This window comes from Natrix helvetica, assembly GCF_964273705.1.
Source record: "Natrix helvetica genome assembly, chromosome: 1".
Taxonomy (NCBI): Eukaryota; Metazoa; Chordata; class Lepidosauria; order Squamata; family Natricidae; genus Natrix; species Natrix helvetica.
Window position 1 is genome coordinate 48,846,670 of NC_138548.1, and position 12,854 is coordinate 48,859,523.

The following is a 12,854-nucleotide window of genomic DNA, read 5'->3' on the forward strand; positions in this document are numbered from 1 at the left end:
TTTGCCCCCTAACACATACACATAACTGTGAGGGGAACCTTTACCTTTATGTTATCCCATAAATTCCAATCCAGGAGCACATAGAAATCCTCCTGAAGTACTCCACCTATCAAGAGGTGCAATGTGACAGGGGGATTCTAAAACAAGCAACTTTTGTGTTACCTTACTTTAGAACAGGGGTGTCCAAACTTGGGAACTTTAAGACTTGTGGACTTCAACTCCCAGAATTCCCCAGCCAGCCATGCTGGCTGGGGAATTCTGGGAGTTGAAGTCCACAAGTCTTAAAGTTCCCAAGTTTGGACACCCCTGTTTTAGAACAACTTGCCCTCTTTGACAAAGATAACTCTTATTTTTTCTAGAAAATGGTAAAATTGTCTGATCTAGAAGGACTTGGGGATTTGAGTGCTGTAGAGTTTCTGGAGCAGGGAATGTATTAATTATAATTTTTGAACATAATTATATACTGTATTTTTTGCAATCTAAGTACCCTTCCCCCAATTTTTCTCCCCCCCCCCCAGCTGTCTGTTGCTCCTGCATGTATAGATCTCCAAAAGTAAGGATTAATGAGCAGTCCCTATCTTCTCCACTCACTTTTGTGATAGCATTATAGAGCTACCCTCCTTGGGTACTACAGCATGGTTGTTTGAAATGTACATATAAAGGTTTTTCAAAAAGTTATGCATTTAGGAATTGATCCTTCAGTGACATTACCAGCATGTCTTTAGAGAGGCAGATATGGCTCGTTGCCATTTTGCATATTGAAATCTACATACCCGACAAGGCAATCTTTTAAAGAATATTCAAATATTGAAATGAAGGGAGTTTAATTTCAAAGCATAGGCAAAATTGTAGTCCACAATGTCTGGAGGTCCCCTTGTTGGAAAAGCCAATTATGCCTCAAAATAGTTGAATACTGGAATATCTTTCAATTTAATTCCATAATTTTTTTACACAATGATGTAGCACAAGATCTAAACCAGCCTTTCTGAAATAATTTAGTTTCACAGCATAAAAAATGCAAACCATAACTCCATTCCAAAGCTATAGCCTGGGTTTACAATTTATGCAATGGTTTCTAACAAAATGGGTGATGGAAATGGGGCTTTCTTCATATTCAGATTCCTTCTCCCTGAGAGAAGAACAAAGGAAAAAAAAGTGCAGGAGAACTCAATAATTTTTAAAAAATGTGCGGCAAATCCTCATAAGCAGTCCCTTTGTTGATCTGAAGATAGATCTGGCTCTTGGTTGATATCAGGACAAATAAAATTTTTCTTGCATTTCATTTTGGCAGAATGCAGCATTAAAGATACATTGAGGACAGAAACCATTCGATACTCCATATGTTGGTGAATCATATCTCCCAGTGTAGTTCAGCAACACTTGGAAGACCCCAAGACACTTACTCTTGGATTATAAGAATTCTGCAGATTCTGTAACTTTTATGGTTTTGTTTTGTGAAACACTGGATTGCTGTGCTTCTGTCCGGCTGACAAAAAAACTGCATTTGAGTATGTTCCAGATATCTGCTCTTCCAGTTTCATTCACAAAACAGTAAAGAATTGGGTCAGCTATACAATTTATGCTTGTCAAGGCTGTTGTAATTCTATACGGTACAAATAGATACTGAATATAATCGCAGTTATTTGGCTCCAAGATACTCCGTAGAAATAGGACGATGTGATATGGAGTAAAGCAAAGAAAAAAGGTTATGATGATGCCTAGTAATAAATGATTGATTTTCTTCTTGTCACAGTCTTGAGTTGCTTGATTATGCTTCACAGCCTGGTATATTTTGAGGTAGCAGAATATCATGACAGCTAGTGGGAATGCATACCCCACACAGATGCGGTAAAAATTGAAGTAAGCTTGCCATTTTTGTAAAGGATATGTGTCATAGCATGAAACATGCTTTATGGTTTTATTTGCAAGTTCATAGAAGAAGTCAGTTCTATATAAAATCTGAAAGTTTGACATTATTTCAAAAGCCCAAACTAAAAAGGACATCAGCAGGGCAAATCTTCTTGATCGCAAAGTCTGGAACCTCAAAGGGTGAACTATGGCTAAGTACCTATCCAGGGAGATGCAGGTAAGAAATCCTGAGCTGGTGTAATAATTTAGATATTGAAGAAAAGCAGATAACCTGCAAAGCTGTAGGGAGAAGGTCCAGTCATCCCCGTTTTGAGCATAATAAATCCATAATGGTAGCGTCATTGTGTATAATAGGTCGGCTAATGATAAACAGAAGAGATAAATGCCCAGCTCATTTTTTTTCTGGATTTGACAGTAGGAAATGTAAAGTGATAATAGATTAGCAGGAATGCTGATAATCATCAGGATGCTGTAGAAAAAAGGAAACAATTTTGTATCTAGTTTGTCATAAAAGCTGCAGTTAAGATTATAGCCAATGCTCATTGTTAATACTGGCTGACTCAACTGGGAAGGAAAAGCACAGGAATTTATGTATTTTTCATGGCTTTCATAGGTGGAAAGCAAGAGGGACGATCCGAGATTCCCGTTCTTTGGATTATAACTGTTCAGTTAAAAATTCCATCACTTAGCCTGCAAGATAAAAAGAAAACATCTAATAGATTCTTGAGCTACTTTGAAAAAGAGAACTTTCACAAAATTTCAAAGCATTTTTTTAAAGTGATGAAATAATATGTCCTCCCCTCCATCCCAGCCTGGCAGATGAATTCAAATCCATTTCTTTCCTTTTAAAAAAACGCATGAAGTGAACAAAAGCTGGATTGACTATTGAACTACATAAAAGATTGGCTACATAACAAGGCAAGAAAAATCTCTGAGAGGAAAAAAAACTAATATATATTCTCCTATGCTTTGGCAGTACTCAGAACCACATATAAGAAGAATCAGAACAGCAATGAAAAGCTTTTTAGCTGTGTTGAATCAAATGGGAGAAGACATACAAGCAAAAGAGTCCCATAGGCTGCAGGTTCCTCTTCCTTGAGCTAAAGTTTCTGATGGTAGAAGAATAACTGTCTCAACTATCTCTATAAATAAATCTGTTATTGCTTTAATTTTGACTTCTGCACTAAGCAATGTTTTGGATGATGGCCTAAATGTTTCTTTTCCAACTCAAGGGATACAGTGATTCAACTAACTGTTGCTGTATTTCATATACAGGAAATAAAAGAAAGTGTTCAGGAGCCCAGGAATGGAGGTGTGCAAGGTTTGTAGACATCAATGCGTAAGCATTTGTCACTCCAGAATTGGCATATTCTGAAACAAATGGACAAATGGTCAAACAAATGTACAAATGGAGAAAAATGGTCATTCCCAAACAGCTGAATATTGTGAATTTGTTGAAAAAAGTTGGCTTTGCTAGGGTGGCATCAATTAATGTTATCTGGAAGCAACCTTGAAATATTAACACAGTGCTATTATGGAGAAATACTGCTTGATTTGGCTTCTAACAATTTTCAACCTAGTAAAATTAGTTCCACTTAATATAAGCATAGTATACTTTTCTGCTACTTCCCACCCCCTTACAAATCATTGAACAATTAAACTGGAAGTGACCCAAGAGGTCATCAAGTCCAAGCTATCCCAAACTAGTGCAAGATTCACTACACCATCCTGATAAATGACTATCCATCCTTTATTTGAAAACATACAGTGAAGAAACCATTCAATGAGTTAAACTATTCCACTGATAGATAGATATGACTATCAAGAAGTTCTTCCTAATATCTAATCTGCATCTACTTCCTTGAAGTTTCATCCCATTCATTCTAGAAGTGAGAATGAGCTCAAATCCTTTACATTTTGATATCTCCTCTCAATCTTCTTTTCTGCAATTTAAACATACCTAGTCTTTTAACTGTTCCTTGTAGATTTCTAGTCATCATGGTAGGCCTTCTTTGGAATTACTCCAAGTTATCAGTGCCCCTTTTAAAACAGGGAGATGCAGAAAGGAACACAATACTCTGTGAAGTCTGACTAAGGCAGGTAGAGTGGGATAAGTACTTTCCACAATCTGAATTGTGTGATACTCTTGGTGTTCTTCAAGGTGTTGCTGGCCTTCACAACTGCATTACATTGCAAATAGAAGTTGAGTTTGTGATCTGTTAGGCAACTAAATCCTTCTCACATGTTCAACCCTTGAGAAGATTTTCTTCATTCTGTATATGTTTCCTTTGTTGTTCTAACATAGTTGCATCATTTTATATTTCTACCTATTATATTTCATTATATTTCTTTCTGCTCAGATTTAAACTTATCAGTTCATTTTAAAGCTGTAGTGCTGTTTTAAAGCTGTAGTGCTGTCATTTTAAAGCTGTAATGTTGTTCTCCCCCTGCCAATTATTAACCAATCCTCCTAACTTTGTATCATCAGCAAATTGGGTAAGCATTCCCTCAAATCCATATCATTTACAAAAACATTGAACCATACTGAACCCAGGTCAGAATACTACAGCATCTTGCTTAAGGTGCCGCGCCAGGTAGATTTGATACTGTTTATAACCACCATTTTAGTACAATCCTTGAGCCAATTGTGAATCCACCTAATAGTCGAGTTGCCAAATCCACATTGTAATAATTTTTTAAAATAAGGATGCTATGAAAAACTTAGTCAAAAGATTTGCTGAAATCTAAATACTCTATATCTGTGGCAACCTAACCAACTAGTCTATAGGACTGAAGAGCCTTGGTAGCCTGTCAGTCACACCCTGAATTGGAACACCTGGAAAGAAACATACCTCATACAATGTTTTGTTAAGTTTATATAGAGCAGCTTTGGAACTTGACTAGTCAATTTAGTTGAGTTTCTGGTCTTGTTTTCTTGTTTACTCATTTTAGTAATCCTTCAAAAATTATTGCATATCACTTGATACGGAACAGTCTTTTACTTACGACTACAATTAAGATCCGAATCTTCAGTCATTGACCAAAGCAGTCATTAAACAAGATGTCATTTGATATCATTCTGGTTGAGGTTGTTAAGTGATCTTTTGGGTCACTAAATGAATGGAGCCAAAGAGTTGCCTACTAGAGGGGACTCAGTCCTGTGTGGAGCTGAATCCCTCCAGGAGGCAACCCTTTTTCTCTCAAAGGGGTTGTCTGGAAAGCGCCATCCAAAATCCAACCAGGATTTTTATACATGGTGTTTGAAGCATGGAGTGTTTAGAGCATAGGGTGTTTGGAGCCTGTCCCCAGAGACAAAAAGTCTCCCTCTGGTTTGAGAGGGAGGGGTTGGTTGCAAATGCCCTGTGCTTCAAATGCTCTGTGCCAAAATCCTACTTTGATTTCAGCATGGACCTTTTTGGCCAGTCCCCAGAAACCACAAGGAATCCTCTTAGCAGGTGCAAACCAGTTTGCAACTTTCAGTGCTAGCTTCCCCATTGATTTTCTGGGGAATAGCAATAGCAGTAGCACTTAGACTTACAGTTTCATAGTGATTTTACAGCTCTTGCTAAGCAGTTTACAGAGTCAGCATATTGCCTCCAACAATCTGGGTCCTCATTTTAGTCACCTCAGAAGGATGGAAGGCCGAGTCAATCTTGAGCCGGTGAGATTTGAACTGCCGAACTGCAGCTAGCAGTCAGTTGAAGTAGCCTGCAGTACTGCACTCTAACCACTGTGGCATCTTGCACTGCCCCAGCACCCCGTTTTGGGCCTGGAAGGCCTCCTGCACCAACCTGGAAGCCAAAATGGGGGCATGGATATATGCGTGTTCCCCCCACACCCTGCTTTGGGCCTGGAAAGCCTCCTTCACCAACTTGAAAGCCAAAACTGGATGCGGGGGCCCTGTGCAAGGTTCCAAAATGCAATGTGAGTGCCGCATGCCCTGTTCATACATGTGCGCATCCCCCACATGCGCACTGTCCCCATGCATGGGTGAAGAGACCCGAAGACCAGTTGGCCAGCGGGAGGTGTGCACACATGCGCAGTGGAGCTGGGCTGGAGCAACGGTTGGCTTGCCCACAGAGAGGGTTCTGTGTGCCATAGGTTCACCATCACTGATATTGGATGAAAGGAGAGCTGGTTGAGATTATGTTTTATGGTTTAGATTATGTAAAAGGGATCTGGGTGTCCTAGTTGAACATGAGCCAAGAACATAGTATATATAGTACATTATGAACAACATACAGTGCAGATCATAGTAAGTAATCAACCCATTCTATTCTGCCTTGGAATATTGTGTCAACTTTTCAATCAGGTGGTTGAAACTACAACCCAGTAGATTCAGGTTAGATAAGAGAAAGAATTTCCTTAAAGCAGCAGCTGTCAGTCAGTTCTGTGCAAAGGTGGTTCCTCTTCACTGGAGGTTTTCAAATAATGGATGAAATATTTTGGTAGTTTCTGAGCATTGAGCATGGTGGGTGAACTCTATAGATATAGCAATAGCATTTAGAGTTAAATACCACTTCACAGTGCTTTTACAGCCTCTCTAAGCAGTTTACAAAGTCAGCATATTGCCCTCAACTATCTGGGTCCTCATTTTACCGATCTCAGAAGGATGGAAGGCTGAGTTAACCTTGAGACTGGTGAAATTTGAACTGGCAATTGCAGGCAGCCGGAAGTCAACAGAAGTTGCCTCGGGTACTGCATTCTAACCACTGCAACACCACATATCCATTCCTAATTAGGACACCAAAATAATGAAACATGCATTGTGAAGTCATGGCACAACTATGTTGGAGGTAAAGGGAAGTTTGCTTCGCAACACCATGTCACATATTTTGTCACTGCCTTCCTCCTTCCTAACCTCTGAGGTTTCTTCCAAATTGATGAGATGGATTTTATAGACCATAAATCAATGTCAGAATACAAGGCTTGCGTGATGACAATCCCAGGATCAACCCCTGACATCAAAAAAGAGACTTGGCAAAAATCTCTGACTGGAATCTTAAACAACTGTGCTATTACTCTAAACCAGATCTGTGATCATGTTTCTATGTGCTATTTGAAATGAAAGGAAACTAATTTAAATAAACACATTGCATGCATTAAGTACACATATTTTTAAATAAAAATGGCTAAGATTTTAAGATTTTAGCAATCCTATATAAGTGTGAAGTTATCATTTATCAAATTCACAGCGGTCTTACATGAAAACTCAGGAATGATTTCAGAACGGAGAGTTGCAAATTCTGGGATGATTTGGAGCCACTTTAAACTTTAAACAAGAAAATCACGTCTCTTAGAACTTGGCTCAGATCCTGGGTCTTTGAAATGACTTGCTTCTTCTGGGTTCTCTTTTCCAATGCCTGCCGCCCTAGGATTTCCTGATGTCCAATCAAGGTAGATCCTAATTTCTAGATTTTTTTCTAGAGCATCCAAATTTGGCTAGGTGCTTCTTCCATTCCCCACTCGTGTCTGCTGGGAGACACATGGAAACTCACATGCAGCTTGGAAATAGGTGTAATGGGCTTAATATTTAAAAGAAACCAAACTAAGCTATTGAAAAACTGCCTCCAAGCCAGATGACCACAACTACATAGGTTGCAACTGCAGCCTCAAACCTATGACCACGAAAAATTTCTCACCCCTGCTTTAGAGAATTTGATGAAAGACAATCTGTCTGCTTAACTCCCAGCTCAAAAAAGAAAAGAAAAAAAAAGGCTCCATCAGCTCCTTATGTTACAGTATATTGTTTTATAGTTGGTAGCAAGATCTCTTAACAATGCAAAACTCTGATGTGGATTCTGAATCATCAGTGAAGTATGACTAACAATTATATTTAAAAGTCACAATTCCAATTAAGGCAATAATAATAACTATACTATACTATACTATACTATAATGGTCAGGAGCGAATAATTTTTCTTTTGAATTAAAATTGACTATTGTATCTCTCACCTTTTATGCAGATTAATCTTCCTGTTCCAAAATTTCAGGAAACCATGCTGCAAAGTACAATCTGAGAAACGTGGTTCTGTTTCTTTGCCAGTTTGAGGCTTCTGATTAAATTTGTTTCTCACAGAGAACAGGAAACTGTTGTGGGCAGAAAAAAAAAGGGAAGCGGAGGAGATGTTAAGCTGTCCCATCTCCACCCCCATACTCTTCAACAAAATTTCCACTTTTGCTCAGGAGATTTGAAATTTGTGATTTTGCTGTATAGAGTTATCCTCATCCAATTTTTATTAATTTACAATTAAAGCCTCTTTATCTAACCTAGAGGATGTTCTTGTGCAGTAATAAAATATGAAAACCTTTTTTAAAAATAAAGTTTTATTAATTTTCTATTACATTAAATTAATAAACATCATATTGTCTGGGTTATTTTGTTTGCTTAATAATACAAATTATATTCCCAACCTTTACCTCTTTTTTCCAGCCATTGATAAAATAAATTCCATGTTTGGTAGTATTCTGTATCTTCTTTCTGTTTAATCTTCAGTGTAAATCTGTCCATTTCTGCACAGTCCAATATCTTCTTCTCTTCATCTAGTGGCACTTCTTCATTTTTCCAATGCTGTGAAAATAAAATCTTTGCTGCTGTTAATACATGCAATATTAAATATACACTTTGTTTATCAATTTTTTTCTGGTACTACACCTAATAGAAAAGGTTCATGTTTAAGATCTACATGTTTTCCTGACATCTTTTCTAACCACAAGCGTATTTTTGTCCAGATTTTTTTTTTGCTTTAATACAAGTCCACCATAGATGATAATAATAAATAATAATAATAATAAATATTTATTTCTTAGCCGCACCCTCTCCCGAAGGACTCGGGGCGGCGTACAACAAAACATAGGAAATAAATATATCGACATACATATAACAAAACATATACCAAGACATATACACGACATATACAAGGAGGAGGTGAAGTGATAGATAAAAACAAGTAAAAACACAATGTTTAAAAACCCCTAAATAAATTGAATGCAATTAAAATACCCCAAATAAAAAAACCCGTCAAGAGCGATATAGTTGGATCAAAGTTGAGCCAGGCCAGCAACTTGAAAAAGGTGGGTCTTGAGCTTTACACGAAAGGAGCGGAGGTCAGAGGTATTCCTAATATCCGGAGGGAGGTCATTCCACAGGGCTGGGCCCGCCACAGAGAAGGCTCTACTCCTAGGCGCCGCCCCTCGACACTGTCTGGTGGACGGCACCTGGAGGAGGCCCTCTCTGTGCGAGCGGATTGGTCGCAGGGATGTATGGGGCAGAATACGATCCCGCAAGTAACTAGGTCCTGAGCCATGGAGCGCTTTAAAGATTGTTATAAAACCTTGAAACGCACCCGATAGACCACAGGAAGCCAGTGCAGCTCGCGCAGGAACGGTGTCACATGGGAGTACCTAGTACTCCCCATAATTACCCGTGCGGCTGCGTTCTGGACCAACTGTAGCCTCCGGGTGCATTTCAAGGGAAGCCCCATGTAGAGAGCGTTACAGTAGTCCAAGCGAGACGTCACCAGCGCATGAGTGACTGTGCGTAAGGCGTCCCGGTCCAGTAGGGGGCGCAATTGGCGCACCAGGCGAACCTGGTGGAACGCCCCCCTTGCCACGGCTGTCACATGGTCATCCATGGACAGCCGGGCATCCAGGAGGACGCCCAAATTGTGCACCCGCTCCACGGGGGCAAGTTGAATGCCCCCGATGGCCAATGGTGGAATTAATTGGCTGAACCGGGGAGCCGGTACCCACAGCCACTCCGTCTTGGAGGGGTTGAGTTTGAGTCGGTTGTCATCCATCCAGATCCGTACGGCTTCCACACACCGGGACATCACTTCGATGGCCTCGTTGGGGTGGTTCGGGGTGGAAAAGTACAGCTGAGTATCATCAGCGTACAGATGGTATCCCACCCCGAAACCACGGATGATCTCACCCAGCGGCTTCATATATGTGTTGAACAGGAGTGGCGAGAGGACCGACCCCTGTGGCACCCCACAAGTAAGGGGGCGTAGGGTCGACCTCTCCTCCCCTGCCAACACACGCTGCGTCTGGCCAGAAAGGTAGGAGCCGAACCACCGCAAAACGGTGCCCCGGACCCCCAACCCCTCCAGCCGGCGCAGCAGGATACCATGGTCGATGGTATCAAAAGCCGCCGAGAGGTCTAATAGGACCAGGTTTTGGTTACATTTCCAGCATTTACTAGACATGTTTTTAAACATTTTGGCTAATCTAGCAGGTGGTAAATGCCACCTATAAAACATTTTAGATAGGTTTTTTTTATAAGACGTTGCAATTTTTTATTTAAAATTTCTTTCCCATATATTTTGCCATTTCTCTAATTCTATATTATATCCAAAGTTTTTTGCCCACTGTATCATTATTTCATTTACTTGTTCATCTTCCATTTTCAAATCTAATAGAAAGTTATAGATTCTTGATCACGTTTTTCATTGGAATTCAACAATATCTGACCAAAGATAGTCTGTTCTTTATAAAGTCATACATTTTCACATCTTTATCATATATAGATTGTATTTGCAATTGAGGCCACCATGATAATTAAATACCCTGGTCTTCAAGCTAATTTTCCTTCAGTATTCAAAATAGATTTATATGTCAAAGTTTTCTCAATTTCATCAGATCTGAATGGATAAACTCTTCCATCATTTACAGCCATCCTGGGATTCTCAAGTAGATTTTAGCTTTAATTTCCCCCCACACAGACGATAATGAATTTCTTACATAGTGACTTTGGAAATATCTTTGGCTTTTATTCTTCTTATACCATAAAAATGCCTGCCAGCCAAGCTGTAGGTCATGTCCTTCTAAATATAGTAATCTTTTGCATCTAAGGGTTATCCATTCTTTTAGCTATGTTAGAACACATGCTTGATAATATAAAAACCAATCTGGTAACCCAAATCTCCCATTTTCTTTGGATTCTTGTAACATTTTCAGTTTAATTCTAGCTTTTTTTCCCTTGCCAAATAAATTTCAAAATCAGTGTATTCAGATCATCAAGGAATTTCTTAATTTTTATATGTACTGTTTGGAACAGGTAGAGCAGTTTTGGTAAAATATTCATTTTCACAGTAGCAATCCTTCCTAACATTGATGGATGTAAGTTTTTTCATTTTAACAGATCCAGTTTTATTTGGTTAAATAATTTTATATAATTATCTTCTTTCATCATTGCACATATTGCTGTTAAGTATATTCCCAAATATTTAAGTTCCTTGACTATTTAAAAGTTCACTTTCTCTGACAGTTGTTCTTTTGGTTTCTTTGCAAGGTTTTACTTTTAGTAAAGGCTTTAATTTTTCTCTCTATTTATGTTCAAACCTGCTACTTCTCCAAACTCCTCAATCCTTTGTTTGTTTACCAAGGTAAAGAAAGTTTGTTAAACGCTCCAATGCATAGCAGATTACAATAACACTCCAGGATTTTTTAAAAGTTCATTTCCACCCCCCCACCTATTCCCAGGGTTTCTCATCTATTATATTATTCAAAAATTTGTATTTGTTCTGACCAAGGCTTCCTGAGAGCATGAAGCAAACTCCTTGTCCTGACAAAAAAACCCTTTCTTAATTTATTGTGAATTTTGCTCATTCATATCCAGCAAAGTCTTTGAAGGGAGGATTTACAGACACAGACCTTATCTGGCTTGGAGAGCTGACAGGCCGATATCTGCAAAACTTGCCAAGGAGTCTCGGAGAGTCACAAACCAATTAAGCAAATTAATTGTCTCCTGCAAACTCCACTCCCCTTTCACTCTTCTTTTACTTCCTCTGGTAGGGGCCATTCATTGTCCACCTGTGGCCTTACTTCCAAGTCGACCCGTTCTTTAGCTGTTCCCTTCGTTTGGCTACTCTGCGCATGCACACACTGGGAACAGGCTCCAACTGTTCGTCTGCCTCACTGATGTCTGATTCAGAAGGCAGCTGATAACTGGCTCTGGCCCCCTCTCTGCCTCAGACACAGAGCCCTCATCAGAGCCTTCCCCAGACTCCAGGACTGGCCCATGTTCCTCCCCAACCTCCTCACTGTCCGAATCTGCTGCCAGCTCTGCTGGCTGCTGGTAGGCCCCAACAGTATTGTCGGTGTTCAAACTTGGTTTAGTATCAAGTTCATCCTGATATCTTTTAATATATGCATTTCTCAAATAGGTTATTATCTGGCACAGTGACTTCTTTAACTGCAATCCAACACAGACAGATGTGCTTGCTCCATAATGCTCATTGTTAAAGGTCCTACCATTTGTAAGTAAGTCTGAGACCATTTTAAGGAATATTATTTTACCACAGTGTATGACTAATGTGGAAACAGCTTAGTTCTGCTTCAAATAAATTAGCACAATTCCACCCAATTCACAGAAACCAAAAAGAAGATGCTCCACTTCTTCTAAACAATGCAAAGCATCAAAGTTTATATCTGGGGGAAAAAAGTTTGTAAAAATCAGAGTCTGCTTAAAGCTATTATCAGGTCAAATCCACAATGAAACGACCGTTGACTTACCTGAATGGTCCTTCTATGTGCGCTGCTTGGGGAATCCAAGCATGGGTTAACTTTGTCCATTAGCCTAGAGACTGAGTTGCGTAACTGTTGACCACGCCTCCTCTGACTGGATGGGTCAGTTTTGTATGAAGGTCAGCCGTATGAAGATGTTTATCAATTGTCACTAATGGCCATAGCCGGTAAAAGGTATCGATAAGTCACATCCAGATTAGGGTCAGTCATTGAATCAGAGTCTATGAGAGCGCCCGGACCAGCCAAAGCCACGGGTGGGTTTGGATTCCCATCGCAGTGCACATAGAAGGACCATTCAGGTAAGTCAATGGTTGTTCTCCTGTGCGCTGCTTGGGGAATCCAAGCATGGGACATGCCAGAGCAATGAAAGCTAAGGGCAGGAGCTAGGCTGGTCAGGACCCTCAGGAGAAGAGAGCACCCGCTGCAACACTTGCTGCCCAAAAGAGGCCTCAGCTGAG

At 39.8% G+C, this 12,854-nt stretch overlaps 1 protein-coding gene across 3 annotated transcripts; it reads right to left on the bottom strand.

Moving 5' to 3' along the window:
- Positions 1 to 820: 820 nt before the first annotated feature.
- Positions 821 to 7,921, bottom strand: GPR65 (G protein-coupled receptor 65). 3 transcript variants are annotated; one of them, XM_081938367.1, is made up of 3 exons: positions 7,825 to 7,921; positions 1,492 to 2,559; positions 821 to 1,379 (listed from the first exon to the last, which is right to left on the bottom strand). In XM_081938367.1, exons 2-3 carry the CDS (start codon positions 2,410 to 2,412, stop codon positions 1,371 to 1,373), a joined length of 930 nt encoding a protein of 309 aa, XP_081794493.1. In that variant the 5' UTR covers positions 2,413 to 2,559; positions 7,825 to 7,921; the 3' UTR covers positions 821 to 1,370. The 3 variants fall into 3 exon arrangements, with proteins under 3 accessions (XP_081794493.1, XP_081794491.1, XP_081794492.1); XM_081938365.1 differs by having other exon boundaries at positions 821 to 2,559; XM_081938366.1 differs by lacking the exon at positions 7,825 to 7,921 and adding an exon at positions 7,074 to 7,129 and having other exon boundaries at positions 821 to 2,559.
- Positions 7,922 to 12,854: the final 4,933 nt, after the last annotated feature.